General features: G+C 44.7%; 2 protein-coding genes across 5 annotated transcripts in view; both read left to right on the forward strand.

Annotated features, from left to right (window-relative positions):
- Positions 1-8,300, forward strand: part of LOC129813689 (EEIG family member 2-like) — a 37,944-nt gene extending 29,644 nt beyond the window's left edge. The window contains exons 6-11 of the mRNA XM_055866106.1: positions 834-934; positions 2,273-2,368; positions 2,572-2,809; positions 3,028-3,164; positions 4,321-4,384; positions 4,792-8,300. Of these exons, the coding sequence (XP_055722081.1) occupies positions 834-934; positions 2,273-2,368; positions 2,572-2,809; positions 3,028-3,164; positions 4,321-4,384; positions 4,792-4,834 (679 nt within the window). The 3' untranslated portion in view covers positions 4,835-8,300. The remainder of the gene's footprint in view (positions 1-833; positions 935-2,272; positions 2,369-2,571; positions 2,810-3,027; positions 3,165-4,320; positions 4,385-4,791) is intronic.
- A 100-nt stretch (positions 8,301-8,400) lies between these two features.
- On the forward strand, positions 8,401-20,767 carry LOC129813688 (pre-mRNA-splicing factor 38B-like). Of its 4 annotated transcripts, XM_055866102.1 has the most exons (6): positions 8,401-12,621; positions 13,943-14,011; positions 14,641-14,792; positions 15,378-15,438; positions 19,235-19,470; positions 19,594-20,767. In XM_055866102.1, exons 1-6 carry the CDS (start codon positions 12,397-12,399, stop codon positions 20,330-20,332), a joined length of 1,482 nt encoding a protein of 493 aa, XP_055722077.1. In that variant the 5' UTR covers positions 8,401-12,396; the 3' UTR covers positions 20,333-20,767. The 4 variants fall into 4 exon arrangements, with proteins under 4 accessions (XP_055722077.1, XP_055722078.1, XP_055722079.1 ...); XM_055866103.1 differs by lacking the exon at positions 8,401-12,621 and having other exon boundaries at positions 13,941-14,023; XM_055866104.1 differs by lacking the exons at positions 8,401-12,621; positions 13,943-14,011 and having other exon boundaries at positions 14,754-14,792; positions 15,378-15,452.
- Positions 20,768-23,252: the final 2,485 nt, after the last annotated feature.

The following is a 23,252-nucleotide window of genomic DNA, read 5'->3' on the forward strand; positions in this document are numbered from 1 at the left end:
TGTGATTCATGTCCTCTACTGTGATTAATGCCCTCTACTGTGATTACTGTCCTCTACTGTAATTACTATTCTCTACTGTGATTAATGCCCTCTACTGTGATTACTGTCCTCTACTGTAATTACTATTCTCTACTGTGATTCATGTCCTCTACTGTGATTCATGTCCTCTACTGTGATTCATGTCCTCTACTGTGATTAATGTCCTCTACTGTGATTTATGTCCTCTACTGTGATTACTGTCCTCTACTGTGATTCATGTCCTCTACTGTGATTCATGTCCTCTACTGTGATTCATGTCCTCTACTGTGATTCATGTCCTCTACTGTGATTCATGTCCTCTACTGTGATTACTATTCTCTACTGTGATTACTGTCCTCTACTGTGATTACTGTCCTCTACTGTGATTCATGTCCTCTACTGTGATTCATGTCCTCTACTGTGATTACTGTCCTCTACTGTGATTACTGTCCTCTACTGTGATTACTGTCCTCTACTGTGATTCATGTCCTCTACTGTGATTTATGTCCTCTACTGTGATTCATGTCCTCTACTGTGATTTATGTCCTCTACTGTAGAACTGTGCAGTCAGTTCTAGGTTGTTTATAGGAAGGGATGTGTTATGTTATGTCATAAAGGTTGTAGGCAGGATGGTTGTATAAGATGTGTTTATACCATTTAGCCAGTCACTTTCAAATGACCGTATGAACAAACAGATGGACATCCTCAAACCAACCAACAACCGTACATGGTAGCATCAACAGGTGTGGTGGGGTGTTGGGTTTGGGTTGTAAAATGGGTCAGGGTGAATGTCAATGTCCCTGTGTCCCCTTTAGGCCACCGTCCACAGCCATGAAACTGGGCATCCAGCAGGCAGAGTGTCTCTATGAAGACAGGAAGGGAGGGGACACCCACACACCCTGCCTCCCTATACCAGGTACACACACCCACCCACACCCTGCCTCCCCATACCAGGTACACCCACACACCCTGCCTCCCCATACCAGGTACACACACCCACCCACACCCTGCCCCCCCATACCAGGTACACCCACACACCCTGCCTCCCTATACCAGGTACACACACCCACCCACACCCTGCCTCCCCATACCAGGTACACGCACACACCCTGCCTCCCCATACCAGGTACACCCACACACCCTGCCTCCCCATACCAGGTACACACACACACACCCTGCCACACACACCCTGCCTCCCCATACCAGGTACACCCACACACCCTGCCTCCCCATACCAGGTACACCCACACACCCTGCCTCCCCATACCAGGTACACACACACACACCCTGCCACACACACCCTGCCCCCCCATACCAGGTACACCCACACACCCTGCCTCCCCATACCAGGTACACCCACACACCCTGCCTCCCCATACCAGGTACACACACACACACCCTGCCACACACACCCTGCCCCCCCATACCAGGTACACCCACACACCCTGCCTCCCCATACCAGGTACACCCACACACCCTGCCTCCCTATACCAGGTACACCCACACACCCTGCCTCCCCATACCAGGTACACACACACACACCCTGCCACACACACCCTGCCTCCCCATACCAGGTACACACACACACACACACACCCTGCTTCCCCATACCAGGTACACACACACACACCCTGCCTACCCATACCAGGTACACACACACACACCCTGCCTACCCATACCAGGTACACCCACACACCCTGCCTCCCCATACCAGGTACACACACACACACCCTGCCTACCCATACCAGGTACACACACACACACCCTGCCTACCCATACCAGGTACACCCACACACCCTGCCTCCCCATACCAGGTACACACACACACACACACAAACACCCTGCTTCCCCATACCAGGAACACACACACACACCCTGCCTACCCATACCAGGTACACACACACACACCCTGCCTACCCATACCAGGTACACCCACACACCCTGTCTCCCCGTACACACACACCCTGTCTCCCCGTACACACACACCCTGTCTCCCCGTACACACACACCCTGTCTCCCCGTACACACACACCCTGTCTCCCCGTACACACACACCCTGTCTCCCCGTACACACACAGCCTGTCTCCCCGTACACACACAGCCTGCCTCTGCGTACCAGGAACACTCACCCAAACACTCACATCCCGCCAGCTCTGGACACTTTTGAATTGATTTACAGCAGTATGGCAGGATTGAACCCTGTTATTCACTAATCATTAGTGCTGATGTTGTGCTGCTATCCCCTCCTGCTCAGAGCCCCCAGGGAAGTGTGTGTCTACTCCTGATGAGCCGAGAGCATATGGCCACTCTAGAACATCCAGCTATGCCAGCCAACAGTCCAAAGTGTCAGGTATCTAAACACCGCGTCTGAACCAGATATTAATTAGAAAAGGTTATGACCTATTATGAATTAAATACGATTATGAATAGTATGTATGAAGGTCTGAAAAGCCACAGCTTGCCCTCAGTTATCTTTGTGGTTGTGAAATCTGTTTCCATTAAGTGTCTGTCACTGTTGTGTGGAGTGTAACATTGCCTACTCGTTCCCCATAGGCTATAGCTCAGGTCACTCACGCTCCTCCAGCCTATCAGAGCTCACACACAAGAGGAACCCCTCAGCGGGCTCCGCCTCCACAGGCATCGGAAGTATTCCTGAACCCAGCGTGGACCGGGGGGGTGAGAGGGAGGCCCGCTCTACACCTCCTGTCTCTGTCCCCTGTTCCTGCTCCCCCGTGCCTGAACACCCCCCCACCCCCGCAAAGAGATCTGCCTCCTCAGAGAGACTCAGCAGGTAATATCTACACACTCACTCACCTCTGACCTTTCAACGGAGTATCACAATGTAATCATCAGACGAGGACAGTAGTCTGTTATTGTGCTGCTGGCAGTGTTCCATCTCATCCACCCTTCTTTCTTTCTCACGTGTGTGTGTGCATGTGTGTGTACATACATGGTGTGTGTACATACGTGATGTGTGTGTGTGTGTGTGTGTGTGTGTGTGTGTCTCAGGCATCCAGTGAAGCAGAGCTCGGTGGAGTGTCAGCTGAAGAGGGTAGACGCCACACGGGTGGATGCTGACGACATCGTGGAGAAGATCCTCCAGAGCCAGGACTTCAGCCACGGCCTGCTGGACTCCAGCGCTGAGGGTACGCTCACCATGCTAGATGTTAGCTCAATGTTGAGGACTAGACTTTACACAGCTCAGACACTTAGACGAGCTCAGAGGACTAGACTTTACCTAGCTCAGACACTTAGACTAGCTCAGAGTACTAGACTTTACCCAGCTCAGACACTTAGACGAGCTCAGAGGACTAGACTTTACCTAGCTCAGACACTTAGACTAGCTCAGAGGACTAGACTTTACCCAGCTCAGACACTTAGACTAGCTCAGAGGACTAGACTTTACCCAGCTCAGACACTTAGACTAGCTCAGAGGACTAGACTTTACCCAGCTCTCTTTCTTCAGAGACTGCAGCCAAGATTTAGTGGTCTATTGTAGAGGAAACTGTTTCCATGGATACTAGCAGGAATATAGGCCATAGTGGAGAGAGAGTTTAGTATGTGAGAGATGACTCCTGGCAAAGGTCTGCATACACCAGTCACATCAGACAGACTCTACTGTCCTGTACACATCACAAGTTATGGTCACTTTCTTCTGCTTTACCTAATGGACTTTTTGATTAGCTGTTTCAGTTGACTAGTTTTTTCAAAGCCCCTCCACTCCCTGTCTCTCTCACAGTAAAGCCCCTCCACTCCCTGTCTCTCTCACAGTAAAGCCCCTCCACTCCCTGTCTCTCTCACAGTAAAGCCCCTCCACTCCCTGTCTCTCTCACAGTAAAGCCCCTCCACTCCCTGTCTCTCTCACAGTAAAGCCCCTCCACTCCCCGTCTCTCTCACGGTAAAGCCCCTCCACTCCCTGTCTCTCTCACAGTAAAGCCCCTCCACTCCCCTTCTCTCTCACAGTAAAGCCCCTCCACTCCCCGTCTCTCTCACAGTAAAGCCCCTCCACTCCCTGTCTCTCTCACAGTAAAGCCCCTCCACTCCCTGTCTCTCTCACAGTAAAGCCCCTCCACTCCCTGTCTCTCTCACAGTAAAGCCCCTCCACTCCCTGTCTCTCTCACAGAAAGCCCCTCCACTCCCTGTTTCTCTTACAGTAAAGCCCCTCCACTCCCTGTCTCTCTCACAGTAAAGAACGCTTGTCAATAACCACTTATTTTTAGATGGCTAAGCAAATAACCACGGGCCATTTTGGCAGCGCGGCGACCTTGCGTTGATTGACAGTATCTTGTTTGTGCGTTACAGAGGAGGGGCTCAGGCTGTTTGTTGGTCCTGGTGGAAGCACAGCGCTGGGAAGCCAACACACCAGGTGGGTGACATTATTACCTAATGCATCAGAAAGTGGGTGACACCATAGAGATAGAATGACTACAAAGGGACACACAACAGCAGGCACTCCTAGCAACAATCACTGTCACTGAATCACTGATAACAGATAACATTTAAAGGGATAGGGCACAATTTTGTCAATTAACTATCTACCTCTAACTTCCTTCATACTGGACGCAGACATAAAACATGTATCCATTAAGTAGATAAAGGGCTTAATTGTCCAAATCTTACATTCTCCCTTTAATGCACAAGGGCCAATCTATAGAATGTGTGATTAATAGAATGTGATTGTTTGTTGTTAAGAGTTTTTCAGTGACACACTTTCACTTGTTTGGTGTGAGTTGTTGCTGGTTGGATAATAACGTGTGTGGCGTTCTCTTTCAGGGTTGGCGCGGGGCCCTACGAGCAGGTGGTGATCAGACTCTAGCCCCCTGGGAGTGGATGTGTCTCGTAAGGTGCCAGAACACCACAGAGTCTGACAGAGGGAAATAGTTGTCTCACGTCTAAGCAGGACAAACATTTGTTCCAATGGGAGTCCAGGTCTGATGTGTGGAACCTGTGTAAGCCTGCTCCCCTAGTGTTGAAGCCAGGAGGTGACCTGAAGTTCATGATTACAACTTGTTCAATAACTTTCAGAAGAAAGAGGATATATTTATATACACACAATGTGTAGTCGGAAAGTATTGAGAACCCTTGATTTTTTCCACATTTTGTTACAGCCTTATTCTAAAATGTATTTTATATGTATTTTATATATATATATATATATATATATTCAACCTACGCACAATACCCCATAATGACAAAGCAAAAACAGTTTTTTCGACATTTATTAAAAATGGAAATATCACATTTAAGACCCTTAACTCAGTACTTTGTTGAAGCACATTTGTCAGTGATTACAGCCTTGGGTCTTCTTGGGTAGGACGCTACAAGTTTGGCGCACCTGTATTTGGAGAGTTTCTCCCATTCTTCTCTGCAGATCTTCTCAAGCTCTGTCTGGTTGGGTGGGGAGCGTCGCTGCACAGCTATTTTCAGGTCTCTCCAGAGATGTTCGATCGGGTTAAAGTGCGGGTTCTGGCTGGGCCACTCAAGGACATTCAGATACCTGTCCTAAAGCCACTCCTGTATTTTCTTGGCTGTGTGCTTTGGGTCGCTGTCCTTTTGGAAGGTGAGCCTTCGCCCCGGTCTGAGGTCCTGAGCGCTCTGGAGCAGGTTTTCATCAAGGATCTCTTTGTACTTTTCTCCGTTCATCTTTTCCTCGATCCTGACTCGTCCCCCAGTCCCTGCCGCTGAAAAACATCCCCACAGCATGATGCTGCCACCAACATGTGTCACCGTAGGGATGGTGCAAGGTTTCTTCCAGACGTGACACTTGGCATTCAGGCCAAAGAGTTCAATCTTGGTTTCATCAGACTGGAGAACCTTGTTTCTCATGGTCTGAGAGTCCTTTAGGTGCCTTTTGGGAAACTCCAAGCGGGCTGTCATGTGCCTTTTACTGAGGTGTGGCTTCCATCTGGCCACTCTACCATAAAAGCCTGATTGGTTGAGTGCTGCAGAGATGGTTGTCCTTCTGGAAGGTTCTCCCATCTCCACAGAGGAACTGGAGCTCTTTCAGAGTGATCATTGGGTTCTTGTTCACCTCCCAACCCTTCTCCCCCGACCCTTCTCCCAACCCTTCTCCCCCGAAGTAGCCAGCTCTAGGAAGAGTCTTGGTGGTTCCAAACTTATTCCATTTAAGAATGAAGGAGGCCACTGTGTTCTTGGGGACCTTCAACGCTGCAGAAATATTTTGGTGTCCTTCCCCAGATCTGTGCCTCGACACAATCCTGTTTTCGAGCTCTACGGACAATTCCTTCGACCTCATGTCTTGGTTTTTACTCTGACATGAACTGTCAACTGTGGGACCTTATATAGACAGGTGTGTGCCTTTCCAAATCATGTCCAATCAATTAAATTTACCACAGGTGGACTCCAACCAAGTTGATGAAACATCTCAAAGATGATCAATGGAAACAGGATGCACCTGAGCTCAATTTCGAGTCTCGTAATAAAGGGTCTGAATACTTATATAAATAAGATATATTTTTTATATATAAATGTGCAAAAATGTCTAAAAACCTGTTTTTGCTTTGTTGTTATGGGGTATCGTGATGTCATTATGTGGTATTGTGATGTCATTATGGGGTATTGTGATGTCATTATGTGGTATTGTGATGTCATTATGGGGTATTGCGTGTAAACTGATGATGAAAACAATTTATTTAATACATTTTAGAATAAGGCTGCAACGTAACAAAATGTGGAAAAAGGGAAGGGGTCGGAATACTTTCCGAATGCACTGTATATATTGAGTACTGTTGGAATTAAACTGTGCAGAGTGGTATAATGTTCTCTACCCAGAGAGGTTAGACTTTCAATTCTGCAGGCCTTCTGTTCAATGAAGACTTCTTGTTATACAAGTAGGAGAATGCTCACCTCTTACAACAAAAAGGGCTTGTTGTTTTTTAAATGTTTTTTTAGTCCTTCCAAATGGTTCTAGGTTACTCTGGGAGATATTTTGTAATTTACTGTTTTATTGTTTGGTATGTTGCTGCTTGATATGTTCACTGTGTAAAATGTGTAGTATTTCTCACACACACACACACACACACACACACAGGTGTTTTAACCGACAAAGTGTGGCAATGAGCTGGTTTCGTTTTCCACAAGGACCTTAAAACTGACTAAAGAACTATACACACACAGCTTGCCTGACGTCACTGACCTACAGGTGCCCTATTCTGTCAAGTGAACAGAGATGAACTGACATATCTGTTTAGCTATACATGGAGACCCAAGAGGCAAGCACATCATTAACTCAAAAACATTATTAGGATTCTATGAGCAGAGAAATTATATAAGTGCGAGATGGGGTTGCTGCTTGGCTCCTTACGATGAAGTAATGAAAGGAGGAGAAAGCAAAGGGAGGAGGAGTGTCAACATCAGATGGAGGTGAAGAAGATGTCCTTGTAGCTATAGATTAGGGTTAAGGTTTCAAATCCTCAGGAAAAATGGTTTACAGTAAATGTACTATGCTCTATGATCCCAAAATGGACAGTTCAGTTCACACTGTGTCACTTTGATATACAAAACTGTATTGGGAGAGAAGCCTCCTTGGACAGAAAGCTTTCATCTTTTCAGAAAGCTTATTTTCATACAACAACAGGCACTCCTAGCAACAACTCCTAGTAAGTAGGAGGGAAAACTGATTTAGGGACAGTAAACATGGTTGACATTTTGAAATTGGAAAGTGGGGCAAGTACAGCTTCACTCAAGGGAAGATGGAGTCAGTCAAGTACAGCGATCAAACCAGGATGTTAAGAGTCCTGCCAACCATCGAGTATCTGCAAGGCCAAACATGACATTTCTATAAATGTTTGTCTTGTTCAGTGCTTTGTTGAAATACTGTTTGTGGAGTTTGTTATATCCATGATGTAAGTGTTGCATCATTCAACTTCACATTCAGACTAGTTCTTGTGATTGTGTATGTTGATACTCTGCATTTGTCGGTTTTTACTGGTATAAATAAATTAGAGAAAGAATGCTCTTCAAATCAAAAGTTATTGGTCACATACACATGGTTAGCAGATGTTAATGCGAGTGTAGCGAAATGCTTGTGCTTCTAGTTCTGACAATGCAGTAATATATAACAAGTAATCTTACAATTTCACAACAACTACCTAATACACACAAGTGTAAAGGAATGAATTAGAATATGTACATATAAGTATATGGATGAGCGATGGCCGTACGGCTTAGGCAAGATGCAGTAGATGGTATAGAATACAGTATATACATATGAGATGAGTAATGTAGGATATGTAAACATTATTAAAGTGCTGTTATTTAAAGTGACTAGTGAATCCTTTACTAAGTCCATTTATTTAAGTGGCCAGAGATTTGAGTCTGTATGTTGGCAGCAGCCTCTCTATGTTAGTGATGGCTGTTTAACAGTCTGATGGCCTTGAGATAGAAGCTGTTTTTCAGTCTGTCGGTCCCAGCTTTGATGCACCTGTACTGACCTCGCCTTCTGGATGATAGCGAGATGAACAGGCAGTGGCTCGGTTGGCTGTCATCCTTGATGATCTTGTTGGCCTTTCTGTGACATTGTGTGCTGTAGGTGTCCTGGAGGGCAGGTAGTTTGCCCCCGGGGATGCATTGTGCAGACCGTGTTACCCTCTGGAGAGCCTTGCAGTTGTGGGCAGTGCAGTTGCCGTACCAGATTGTGCATCTGTAAAAATGTGTGATTGTTTTAGGTGACAAGACACATTTCTTCAGCCTCCTGAGGTTGAAGAGGCACTGTTGCGCCTTCTTCACTACGCTGTCTGTGTGGGTGGACAATTTCAGTTTCTGCCGAGGAACTTAAAACTTTCCACCTTCTCCACTACTGTCCTATTGATGTGGATGGCGGTTGCTCCCTCTGCTGTTTCCTGAAGTCCATGATCATCTCCTTTGTTTTGTTGACGTTGAGTGTGAGGTTATTTTCCTGACACCACACTCCGAGGGCCCTCACCTCCCCCCTGTAGGCCGTCTCGTCGTTGTTGGTAATCAGGCCTACCACTGTAGTGTCGTCTGCAGACTTGATGATTGAGTTGGAGGTGTGCATGGCCACGCAGTCATGGGTGAACAGGGAGTACAGGAGAGGGCTCAGAACGCACCCTTGTGGGGCCCCAGTGTTGAGGATCAGCAGGGTGGAGATGTTGTTTTCTACCTTCACCACCTGGGGGCGGCCCGTCAGAAAGTCCAGGACTCATGATGTTAAACTTTTAATGACTTTCTTGTTTGTCCAATTCATACCCTTATCGTACTGTATGTACCTTTATTATGTTGATATCCTACTTTGTTTGTTGTTTTTACGGTTATTTCTGTAGACTGATGTTGCAAGTGCAGGTCCCACATTGTGTTATTTCTATACTGTATAGAAATAACACAAACACACATGCTGTGTTGTTCTGTAAAGTAATCATTTATTTAAGAAACAACAGCTCTCGCTCAATAGATTTAGATTGTTTTCCCTATCCCCTGCTAAACTGTAGCCTACTTTTCCTTCCTGGCAGCTACAAAACCCAAATGTAGTATGTATGTTGTCATGGTGAAAACGTGTTTCTTGTTTTCGATACAATAGACATCCTAGTACTTAATTCAGTCCCATGGGATGGGAATATTGATGGATGGATGCTTCAAAAGCGGCTAGAGATATTTAAACAGTGAATCCATGCTGGCTCAGAGAGCTGTTACATAACTGCTGTCAGTAGTACTCAACACAGGCTCATGTGGGGATTGAGAAAGCGCTCAGGGCTGCTCGTCACCGCCAGTCTGGCAGTCCTGCCTCTGGGTGAGATGCTTACAAAGTACCAGAGGACAGATGGCTGGCTACCGTGGCTATATACTATCACTGGCAAGGAGGGAACGTTCCTGGAACACAGAGCTGCTACAATAGATTGTAAATGTGATGCTGATTTTTGCAGCGTGAAAAGGCCCACATATTATAGCAAGGAGGGGAGGAACGGATACATGCAGTGAAGAACTGTCTTTCAACCCACCTTTAGAATATGTGGGAGAAGGGACTTGCATGACTGGATTGTCAGAGAATACTGCAGTGATTAAGGGGGAATGAACCAGCAACCCTACCTCCTGTGTAATAAGGGCCCAGACGTCATGATAGAAGCTGTAGTTTTCAGGTCTGTCCAGAGATGTTCGATTGGGTTAAAGTGCGGGTTCTGGCTTGGCCACTCAAGGACATTCAGAGACTTGTCCCAAAGCCACTCCTGCATTGTCTTGGCTGTGTGCTTAGGGTCGTTGTCCTTTTGGAAGGGATTGATGTTTTCAAATGGAGGAAGAGTAGTCGGCATAAATCAAAGATTGACAGATTACTTGTGTACACAGCTAGGACTGAATGTATGCAAATTATGAAAGACACAGTAGCTACCCCAACATTGAACCAGTATCTGGGCCGAGGAGACGATGAGAATATGACCTACTCCGGTGCTAGCCTCTCTACACTGGCTTCCTGTTAAGGCTAGGGCTGATTTAAAGGTTTTACTGCTAACCTACACAGCATTACATGGGCTTGCTCCTACCTATATTTCCGATTTGGTTCTGCCGTACATACCTAGACGTACGCTACGATCACAAGACGCAGGCCGCCTTATTATCCTTAGAATTTCTAAGCAAGCAGCTGGAGGCAGGACTTTCTCCTATAGAGCTCCATTTTTATGGAATGGTCTGCCTATCCATGTGAGAGACGCAGACTCGGTCTTGACCTTTAAGTCTTTATCGAAGACTCATTTCTTCAGTAGGTCCTATGATTGAGTGTAGTCTGGCCCAGGGGTGTGAAGGTGAACGGAAAGGCACTGGAACGACGAACCACCCTCTGCCTGGCCGGTTCACCGCTCCACTGGGATTCTCTGCCTCTAACCCTATTACGGGGACTGAGTCACTGGCTTACTGGTGCTCTTCCATGCTACCCCTAGGAGGGGTGCGTCACTTGATAGGGTTGAGTCTCTAACGTGAGCTTCCTGTCCGGGTTGGCGCCCCCCTCGGGTTCGTGCCTTGGGGAAGATCTTCGTGGGCTATACTCGGCCTTGTCTCAGGGTAGTAAGTTGGTGGTTTGAAGATATCCCTCTAGTGGTGTGGGGGCTGTGCTTTGGCAAAGTGGGTGGGGTTATATCCTGCCTGGTTGGCCCTGTCCAGCGGTATCGTCGGACGAGGCCACAGTGTCTCCCGACCCCTCCTGTCTCAGCCTCCAGTATTGATGCTGCAATAGTTTGTGTCAGGGGGCTAGGGTTAGTCTGTTATATCTGGAGTATTTCTCTTGTCTTATCCGGTGTCCAGTGTGAATTTAAGTATGCTCCCTTTAATTATCTTTCATTCTCTCTTCTCTCTGAGGACCTGAGCCCTAGGACCATGCCTCAGGACAACCTGGCTTTACTCATTGCTGTCCCCAGTGCACCTGGCCGTGCTGCTGCTCCAGTTTCAACTGTTCTGCCTGCGGCTATGGAACCCTGATCTGTTCACCGGACGTGCTACCTTGTCCCAGACCTTCTGTTTTCGAAGACAGCACCTGCTGTCTCTAACTCTGAGTGATCGGCTATGAAAAGCTAACTGACATTTACTCCTGAGGTGCTGACCTGTTGCACCCTCTACATCCACATTATTGTTTGACCCTGCTGGTCATCTACGAACGTTTGAACATCTTGGCCATGTACTGTTATAATCTCCACCCGGCACAGGCAGAAGAGGACTGACCACCCCTCAGAGGCTGGTTCCTCTCTAGGTTTCTTCCTAGGTTCCTGCCTTTCCAGGGAGTTTTTCCTAGCCACCGGGCTTCTACATCTGCATTGCTTGCTGTTTGGGGTTTTAGGCTGGGTTTCTGTACAGCACTTTGTGACATCGGTGGATGTCAAAAGAGCTTTATATATACATTTGATTGATTGATGACCTATTCAACGTCTCCTCCTCTGACCCAAACACACAGAACATGAGAAAAACATAATGAAATGTATTACTATGATAAATTACAGTCAATTATTCAAAACAACTATCATTGCATGCTCACCAATCAGTGAATGCAGTGAGCCAAAGATCTTGAATTCCTCTATACAGTTACTGTACTTTGGTACCCATTCACGAAAGTCACTCATTGGACGAAAGGCGTTCGTTGCCTTTTCCGGTCTTCTCCCGGCAGCGGCAGTTACGTGCGTGCCATCTTGTCCTACTGTTGCCGAAGAAACTCAGTTAGGAAGATAGATCTGCAAAGTAGGGTTTTGTGGGCCATAATCTGGTGCTAGGTTATTGTAGAACATAGTTTACCGCAACTATTGACGGTTTCAAACCCCGCTTTAATGGCGTTATAGTCAGAAGCATCGATTGTGTAAGCTAGCTAGCGTTAGCAGATAGCGGCTAATTTCCCGCATTTGTGGATTGACAGCCTGGGATCCTCGCATTATGGCCAACAACACTGTAGCCGGGAATCAGCAACAAGGACAGGCTGTGAACAAGATTGGCCCTAACCCTGGAAAACATGGAAACAACTTGCCTCTCTGGGGCAACGAAAAGACTATGAACTTGAACCCTATGGTCCTCACCAACGTGCTCTCATCTCCATATTTCAAGGTTCAGCTCTATGAACTGAAAACCTACCATGAGGTGGTGGATGAAATATATTTCAAGGTAACCAGACGATGCTGGCTAACGTTACTATGCTAGCTAAAGTTGGTTAGCTACCTTCGGTAGCGGTTCGAACGTATGGGTAAATTGCTAACTTAACTGGCTAAATGATTCAGTGGCAGGTAGCTAGCTTTTGCTTAACGCTGTTTTTCATATTATAATTTGACAGTATCATCTCAAATGGTTCCTAACGTGTTTGCTAGCTACCGCTAACCCGACCATATTTTCAGTTCTGTTTACTCATTTGAGTGGGTTGCAACGTTAGTTAGCTATGTAGCTAAGTTAACTAGCAAACATATCTTAGGTTTTCCTGTACGGTCTGTAGTTAATTTGCTGATAATTGAAATTGTGTTGGAATTAACGTTACTTTAGTTAGTTAACGTTCCCAAACCTAGCTAACGTCAGCTGGCTAGTTAATTGGCTAGCCAGTCAGGTAAACTCGTGTTATGTTAGCCTATTAATACACGCTAACTACATTTAGCGCCTAATTAGTATTGCTGAAGAGATCTTTCCCGGAATATTTTTGTAGCACCGACGCACGATCGGTCTTGAATGTGAACAAGTATCGCTTGCAGTACGGTTTTGGAAACATAAGAAACGTAGCTATTTTTCATATCATTGAGAAATTGTTCTCAAATGGTTAATTGGGGCGACCACTTGCGCTAATTAGCTATCCAGCATGCTTCGAACTAACCCAAAGGCCGGTAAATGGCGATATTGAGTCGTTTAATTTTACTGTCGAAAGGCATTGTATCCCCCGTGGACCGGTTTGTACGTGCAGGCTGCAAAGGCGTCGATTTCCGCCTAGTCGCAATTTAATGGCGAGAAGGCAGTTAAAAAAGGGAAATGTGTGTACTTTATGAAGCACTATTTTCCACCATGGCTAATGCCTAGGAATGCTAGTCCCAGATGTTGCATATCGTGTTCAGTCAATCGGGGTGCCGAAGTCTGTTGTTTACCTCTGGCTGAACGCTGGGCACATCAGGAAGTAGCATTAGACACTCTAGAATGTCAATAGGCATCCTAACACCTGTGTATAACACCTGTGTGTAACAAAATAAAGCCGACAGAAACGTGTTGTAATTGAAACATTCTGTCGACTGCAACTGTGATGACGCCTGTTAAACAATGTACAGTGAGTGTATATTTAGCATTTGTTAAATTATTTTGATGTGATTGGAAAGTAAAGGGATGCAAAGGCGTCTTCCTGATGTGCCCAGCGTTCAGCCAGAGGTAAACAACAGACTTCTGCAACCTGAATGTGATTCACATGTATTGATTTTAGCATCATGGGGTCACTGTGTTAAAAACAATGTTTCTGTAGGTGACTCATGTTGAGCCCTGGGAGAAAGGCAGCAGGAAGACTGCTGGACAGACTGGAATGTGCGGAGGGGTAAGTTAGAAAGTACGTGCCTTTTGCCTCCCCCTGTTTCTCTGTCCCAGATGATGGGGGTAACAGTCACTCTCTGACTTATGTCTGATTTAATGGCTTTAGCTGTCAACAGAATCAATGTTACATCCTGACCAGAGAAGCTATTCTCTGCCTAATTGTGTTCATAAGTGCATCACATACGTTTTACATTTTTGACATTAGTAATTCAGCAGACGCTCTTATCCAGAGCATCTTAGTTAGGTGCACATACATGCATACAGACACACATACATACATACATACTAAATTCCCAATCTGGCCCTCAAACCATCATGGTCACCTAATAATCCCCAGTTTACAATTGGCTCATTCATCCCCCTCCTCTCCCCTGTAACTATTCCCCAGGTCGTTGCTGCAAATGAGAACGTGTTCTCAGTCAACTTACCTGGTAAAATAAAAAAACCATACACGCATCAAAAGTCAGTAGTTGATAGATGACAAACGCAAGCAACACACTTAACTTAGCTGTGGAGTAGGACCATGTTGAAAAAAGATAATTTCCCCCAAAACGTAGAGGTCCACTTCAGATATATGTTAGGAACACTGGTCCCAAAAACCAAAACGTTTGACACATGAACCTCTGTTCTCAGGTGCGTGGAGTCGGGACGGGCGGCATTGTGTCCACGGCCTTCTGCCTGTTGTATAAGCTGTTTACCCTCAAGATGACCCGCAAGCAGGTGATGGGACTGATCACTCACAACGACTCGCCCTACATCAGAGCACTTGGTTTCATGTACATAAGGTACGACTCACCCTACATTTTGGTTTATGTAAAAGGCAAATGTTTGCACAAAGGATAGAACCTATTGGACTTGTTTTTATTTGGCTGTAAATACATTTCACTCACCCTGTTCTAATGGGTTGCAACCTCTTTGTGAAATGCTCAGCAGCCATTTTGCAGTGTTCAGTTGCATGCCTAAATGATACCATTTTGTTCCGACATCTCTTTATTAATGTGTTGTTAAATTAACTACATGTCTGTTCCTGGAATAGAGAGGTGTGTTATAAGATTTGTTCGCAGACAACAGTAGGTAGCCTAGCAGCTAAGAGCATTGGGCCAGTAACCAAAAAGTTGATGGTTCGAATCCCAGAGCAGACTAGGTGAAGAAGAAAAAAATCTGCCTGTGTCCTTGAGCAAGGCTCTTAGCCCTAATTGCTCCTGTGAGTCGCTCTGGATAAGAGCATCTGCTAAATGACAAAAATGTGAAAACAGTATCTACCTTCGGATAGTTAACATTGGCGTCAAGTTGCAGGCGGAAGTCAAAGACGTCTACATGTGTTATTCAATGGGATGCTCAATAGTGTGTTATGTGTGTGTTTCCTCTAGATACACCCAGCCTCCTGCAGACCTGGTGGACTGGTATGATGGTTTCCTGGATGATGAGGAGGTATGTCCACACGGGTAATACTTTCATGTTTCTCTACCTTTCACTAACAAGTCTGGCATGATCCAAACTGTTGGCTCAGTTCTCTCCTCGTTGTGATGCTCAGAGCTGATTTTTCACCTTTGCCTTCATTTGGCTTAATTGTCCCCAGTCCCCCTCCCCCCGCGCAAAGTTGAGTAGTTAGGTCATTCACTCTGCTCTGCTGCCTGTTTTTGTCAGGGTAAGTATATTTGACGTAGAGTTGAACCATACAGTCAAATTCTGTTAACTAAAGGCATGCCCTTTGTGTTTGCCAAGATGCAATCAGGACTTGTTGCACAAACTCAATTAATAAAATCTAATTTGCACAATTTGACATTTTACACTGAAATGTGTAACGTTGTTTCTCCCAGGCTCAGATTTTTATTTATTCTAATTAACACGTTTTATTTTAAAATACAACACGTATATCTCAACACATAAATCCATTGCTTCGTTTTCTTTTATCTGACACCCTCCTACTTAAAGGTGCTACACATAGGATTCTTTTGCATTGTAATTTCAGAAAATGTCCTTAACATATCTGGCACTAATAATGGACTGATAGTGTTTCACAGTATTACTTACCCACCCGTGTTGTGATTGGATATTCACCTGTTGATTTCTCCCGCCGGAGTGGCATCTGTTGTCAAAATGGGAACACTGTTCTAACTTTGGCTGTGTTATCTAGTGGAAATGCCTGTCATTTCCTGGTTGCAAAAATTCTGCAATGTTTCCTCAGTTTCAATTTATTTGAGAAAACAAGCACTGAATAGTGTAGGTAAGCATTGTGCCATTTGTATCACTGTGAAATATATTTTAATAACAACAAATATTGTTTTTACAGCTGTTTGAAGTTGGTGGTCCAAAACAAAAGTTACTTTCAGTTTTGGTCCACCAGTTTCAAACAGCTGTAAAAACAATATTGTTTTATATTGAAAATGCATTTCACAGTGATTTAGATGGTACAACGATTCCCTTGTTTTCTAACATATAAACTGAAATTGAGCAAAGAGTGTTTGGAGAAAAAAAATCCAAACAGGAAATGACAGCCATTTCCACCAGCTAACACAGCCACAAAGTCAGAAACAGCTTTCCCAGTTTGATAGCAGATACCACTCCGGTGGGAAAAATCAATAGGCACTTATATAACAGCCAATCACAACACTGGTGGGTAAGTAATACTGTGAAACACTATCATTCCATTATTAGTGCCAGATATGTTAAGGACATTTTCTGAAATTACAATGCAAAAGAATCCTATGTGTAGCACCTTTTAATATAATTTAACAATTTTCTGAGGAGAACTTTGTAGTAGATGTACAGTGCATTCGGAAAGTATTCAGACCCCTTAACCTTTTCCACATTTTGTTACGTTACAGCCTTATTCTAAAATGGATTAAATTGTTTTCCCCCCTCATCAAGCAACACATAATACCCCATAATGACAAAGCAAAAACAGATTATTATTTTTTTTGCTAATTTGTAATATGATATTTACATAAGTATTCAGACCCTTTACTCAGTACTTTGTTGAAGCACCTTTGAAGACAGCCTTGAGTCTTCTTGGGCATGATGCTACAAGCTTGGAACACCTGTATTTGGGGAGTTTCTACTATTCTTCTCTGCAGATCCTCTCAAGCTCTGTCAGGTTGGATGGGGAGCGTCACTGCACAGCTATTTTCCGGTCTCTCCAGAGATGTTTGATCGGGTTCAAGTCCGGGCTCTTGCTGGGCCACTCAAGAACATTCAGAGACTTGTCCCGAAGCCACTGCTATGTTGTCTTGGCTGTGTGCTTAGGGTCGTTGCTCCGATGGAAGGTGAACCTTCACCCCATTCTGAGGTCCTGAGCGCTCTTGTGCAGGTTTTCATCAAGGATCTCTCTGTATTTTTGCTCTGTTCATCTTTCCCTCGATCCTGACTAGTCTCCCAGTCCCTGCCGCTGAAAAACATCCCCACAGCATGATGCTGCCACCACCAACATGCGTCACCGTAGGGATGGTGCCAGGTTTCTTCCAGACGTTGCGCTTGGCATTCAGGCCAAAGAGTTCAATCTTGGTTTCATCAGACCGGAGAACCTTGTTTCTAATGGTCTGAATTCTTTCGGGGCCTTTTGGGAAACTCCAAGCGGGCTCTCATGCTTTTTACTGACGAGTGGCTTACGTCTGGCCACTACCATAAAAGCCTGATTGTTGGAGTGTTACGGAGATGGTTGACCTTCTGGAAGGTTCTCCCATCTCCACATAGAAACATCAGGTTTTTGCTCACCTCCCTGACCAAGGGCCTTTTCCCTCTATTGGTCAGTTTGGCTGCATGGCCAGCTCTAGGAAGAGTCTTGGTGGTTCTAAACTTCCATTTAAGAATGATGGAGGCCACTGTGTTCTTGGCGACCTTCAACGCTGCAGAATTGTTTTGGTGCCCTTTGCCAGATTTGTGCCTCGACACAATCCTGTCTCGGAGCTCTACGGACAATTCCTTCGACCTCATGGTTTGGTTTTTGCTCTGGCATGCACTGTCAACTGTGGGACCTTATATAGACAGGTGTGTCTTTCCAAATCATGTCCAATAAATTGAATTTACCACAGGTGGACTCCAACCAAGTTGATGAAACATCTCAAGGATGACCATTGGAAACAGGATACAACTGAGCTCAATTTAGAGTCTCGTAGCAAAGGTCCCGAGTACTTATGTAACTAAGGTATTTCTGTATTTTATTTTTTTGTGTTAAAGCCTTTTTCACTTTTTCACTTTGTCATTATGGGGTATTGTGTGTAGATATATAAGGGGAAAAAATATTTAGTCCATTTTAAAATAAGGCTGTAACGTAACAAATACTTTCCAAATGCACTGTATCCTCTCTCTGCATTCAAACCTTCAATTGGCTGGATATTATTTGTCAGACTGTGCAACCAGGCCTACTTTCTTGTTCTGATGCAATATTTGAACCTGACATCCTACCCAACTGGCTAATTCCCATGTTCTCTTCTTTAGATGCCCCTTGTGCAGCAGGTGAATTGGATAATGTATCTCTCAGCACTGTTGGTTTGCGTGTGTGAGTGCAAAACGGCTGTTCTCTACCCATTCAGACCTGGTCTCTCTGTAGTTGCTGTGCACATACCTACCTACATGCCTCCACTCTGTACTTGCACTGTGGCTAGCGTCTCCCTGGACTGTCGAGAGAACTAGGAAGGAGGAAGCAAAAAACTTTCCTTAACCCTTATTTTTTGCCTGCCTATGGATCCATCTCAATTGTTTAAAGTCGCTTCCTCTCCTTGTTTCACCCCCATCTTTACTTCCTCTTTTAATGCTAGTGCAGATGGAGGAAACGATGAGGAGAGGAAGCCACTTTAGACTATTGAGATGCAACCCAGGGTGTTTTCAGTTATTTTGCTAACATATCGTTGTGTAAGAGGGCTCACAGTGTAAGTACAGATTTTTCAGGACAGCCAGACAGATTAAATGAGAGAAACCATTTTTCCATTTCCATACTATTATTTCCTATAGTCAGTATCAGGCACTAAGTTGAATTATAAAGCAAACACATGATAAGGATTGATATGTGAGCCTATTAAGCTAGATGAAATCAGAGGTGAAGGTTCAGTACTTGGTCATCACAAATTATATTTGATTTCTAATTGAGTCATGGAGGCAAGTGTTAAAAAACAAGGGACTAGGAAGATATGCTGAATAAATATGATAATGAATACAATGTCTTTTGTAGTTCTGATTTGCATCTGAGTGTGTTAATAATGTTTTCAATACCCCCTCTCTATGTTCTCAGGAGCTGGATGTGAAGGCCGGAGGCGGCTGCGTTATGACCATCGGCGAGATGGTCCGGTCGTTCCTCACCAAGCTGGAGTGGTTCTCCACACTCTTTCCACGCATCCCGGTGCCTGTGCAGAAGATGATTGACACACAGATGAAGGCAAGGCCCCGGAAGATTCCCGAGAAGGTGGAGGAGCCGGTAGAACCTGTGCCAGAGGAGGGACGGGCGACAGAAGGGCGTAGACGCTCCCGGTAGGAAAAGGATAAAAGCCATTCTGAAGAATATTATGTGGATCGCATCTCTGTCAATGAGGGAGGGTTTTTGCTGTTCGTGAGGTTGATATTTAGGTTTGTTTCTGTTTTTCTATTGGTCAGGAGCCCCAGGAGGTCCCCCAAACGGTCGAGGAGCAGGAGCCACCACCGCGAACGAGAGCGCCACGGCCCAAGCTTCGACCGCGAGCTGGAAAGGGAACGTGACCGCCAGAGGAAGGAGAGGGAGGGTAAGGACGGGGACAGGAGAGGAGGGGACAGAGAGAGGGAAAGAGGAGAGAGGGACAGGGGAGGAGAAAGGGAGAGGCGACGGTCCAGGAGCAGGGAACGCAAGGGAGAGCGGAAAGACAGGGAGAAAGAAAGGGAGGGGGGCGGGGAGAACGACAGAAGCAGGAGGAAAGACAGGGGCAGCGACAGAGGGAGGGAGAGGTCCAAGGACAAGAGGAGCAAGGGGGAGACTGAGGACAGGAGACACAAAGAAGAGCGGGATGAGAGGAGGGGGCACAGGGAGGAGAGGAAGGCCAAGCGCTCCAGCCGGAGCGGAAGCAGGGAAAGGAGACACAAGGAGAAGTCCAAGAAGAGAGGAGAAATCCAAGAAGAGAGTGGAAGCAAGAGCAGGGCCGATGTGGGGGAGAAGGAGAAGAGCAGGAAGAGAGAGCGCAGCCATGAGAGGGGGGAGGGAGAGCAGCGCTCACACAAACGTAGTCGCAGCAAAGAGCGGAGCCACCGGCCACGAGAGCCCAGCAATGGGAAAGACCATGGGAAACACAGAGAGCGCAGGAGGAGCCAGAGCACAGAGAGAGGAGAGAGGACGACACAGAACGCTAGGGCAGAGTCCCCTTAGCTCGTCACAGCTCTTCTCTGCCTTTCTCTCTTCATTCATTTGTTTTACTTGATCGTGTAGTCTGTCACGTATTATTAAAAAGAGAAGAAGAAAACATTAGCACGAGAAACTACCTGGACTTGTCTTTGGCCAACGTAATGTTACTTTATGTAGATCTTTCTATCTCTGCCTTTCTCCTCCCTTTCTAGACCAGCGTTACCTTTCATTCGAGACAGTTGTATTAGGGAAAAAATGCCATTTTAAGTTTTATATGGTTTTGTCTCTGGAAAGTTCCAAATTGCTTTGTACATACGGGTCTGAGAATGTTTTAAATCCTACAGAGCAACCTCCGAAGGTGAATTTGTACCATGCACTGAGCCGTACTGATATTGTGCTGTGTTTGGTTAAGTGCTCTGTTGCATTTTGTTTTCTAATAAAACAACTTTTACAAAAGGAGATGTTGTGTGGGGTGATTATGGTTTTGTTGAAGATGAAATTCCTAAAGCTGTAATTTCTTATTCATTTAGTACTCCTCTTAAAGGGTTTTATCTGGTACAATCTCACTCGGTTACACGAGTGCTCCTCTTCAAAGCACTTTCAGATCTAGAAATCTACCTTTGTTATAATGGACTGCCGTAATGTCTGCTAAATGACTAAATAACTGACTACCGTAGTGTCTGCTAAATTAATAAATGGACTACTGTAGTGTCTATTAAATTAATAAATGGACTACTGTAGTGTCTGCTAAACGCCTAAATAACGGACTACTGTAGTGTCTACTAAATGACTAAATAACGGACTACCGTAGTGTCTACTAAATGACTAAATAACGGACTACTGTAGTGTGCTAAATAACGGACTACCGTAGTGTCTACTAAATGACTAAATAACGGACTACTGTAGTGTCGGCTAAATAACGGACTACTGTAGTGTCTACTAAATGACTAAATAACGGACTACTGTAGTGTCTGCTAAATGACTAAATAACGGACTACTGTAGTGTCTACTAAATGACTAAATAACGGACTACTGTAGTGTCTACTAAATGACTAAATAACGGACTACTGTAGTGTCTGCTAAATAACGGACTACTGTAGTGTCTACTAAATGACTAAATAACGGACTACTGTAGTGTCTGCTAAATGACTAAATAACGGACTACTGTAGTGTCTGCTAAATAACGGACTACTGTAGTGTCTACTAAATGACTAAATAACGGACTACTGTAGTGTCTGCTAAATGACTAAATAACGGACTACTGTAGTGTCTGTTAAATGACTAAATAACAGACTACTGTAGTGTCTGCTAAATGACTAAATAACGGACTACTGTAGTATCTACTAAATAACGGACTACTGTAGTGTCTACTAAATGACTAGATAACGGACTACTGTAGTGTCTGCTAAATGACTAGATAACGGACTACTGTAGTGTCTGCTAAATGACTAAATAACTGTCCTACTGTAGTGTGCTAAATGACTAAATAACTGTCCTACTGTAGTGTGCTAAATGACTAAATAACGGACTACCGTAGTGTCTGCTAAATGACTAAATAACGGACTACTGTAGTGTCTGCTAAATGACTAAATAACGGACTACTGTAGTGTCTACTAAATAACGGACTACTGTAGTGTCTACTAAATAACGGACTACTGTAGTGTCTGCTAAATGGCTAAATAACGGACTACTGTAGTGTCTGCTAAATAACGGACTACTGTAGTGTCTGCTAAATAACGGACTACTGTAGTGTCTACTAAATAACGGACTACTGTAGTGTCTGCTAAATGACTAAATAACGGACTACTGTAGTGTCTGCTAAATAACGGACTACTGTAGTGTCTGCTAAATAACGGACTACTGTAGTGTCTGCTAAATGACTAAATAACGGACTACTGTAGTGTCTGCTAAATGACTAAATAACGGACTACTGTAGTGTCTGCTAAATGACTAAATAACGGACTACTGTAGTGTCTGCTAAATGACTAAATAACGGACTACTGTAGTGTCTGCTAAATGACTAAATAACGGACTACTGTAGTGTCTGCTAAATGACTAAATAACGGACTACTGTAGTGTCTGCTAAATGACTAAATAACGGACTACCGTAGTGTCTGCTAAATGACGGACTACCATGTAATAATGTGCATCATACTCCATTGTCCCCATTAGAAATAAACCATAAGTATCTACATCAATGAAAGGGAGATATTTGAGTATTTTGTTTATTCTATTTTGTATTGAATGACAATGAATTTGAATTAATGAAAGTGGAAAAAGTTGTACAATCTGATCAATTTTATGTCTGACTGTTTCTCGATAAAGATAGTCAAGAAAATGGCACATAGTACATTACAAATCCTGTTATTGAAAACACAGCCAGATATATTACTCTTCAATAAAGATACATCTACTTTCTCATATATACTGACCAAAAATATAAACGCAACATGTGAAGTGTTGGTCCCATGTTTCATGAGCTGAAATAAAACATCCCAGAAATGTTCCATACTCACATAAAGCTTATTTCTCTCATATTCTGTGCACAAATTTGTTAACATTCCTGTTAGTGAGCATTACTCATTTGCCAAAATAATCCATCCACCTGACAGGTGTGGCATATCAAGATGCTGATTAAACCATTAAAAGGCCATTCTAAAAATGTGCAGTTTTGTCACACAACACAATACCACAGATGTCTCAAGTTTTGAGGGAGCATGCAATTGGCATGCTGACTACATCAGAGCTGTTTGAAATGTGTTCATTTCTCTACCATAAGCCACCTCCAACTTCGTTTTAGAGAATTTGGTAGTATGTCAAACCGGCCTCACAACCGCAGACCACGTGTAACCACGCCAGCTTAGGACCTCCACATCCGGCTTCTTCACCTGCAGGATTGTCTGAGATCAGCCACCTGGACAGCTGATGAAACTGGAGTATTTCT

Source organism: Salvelinus fontinalis, chromosome 17 (genome assembly GCF_029448725.1).
Source record: "Salvelinus fontinalis isolate EN_2023a chromosome 17, ASM2944872v1, whole genome shotgun sequence".
Lineage (NCBI taxonomy): Eukaryota > Metazoa > Chordata > Actinopteri > Salmoniformes > Salmonidae > Salvelinus > Salvelinus fontinalis.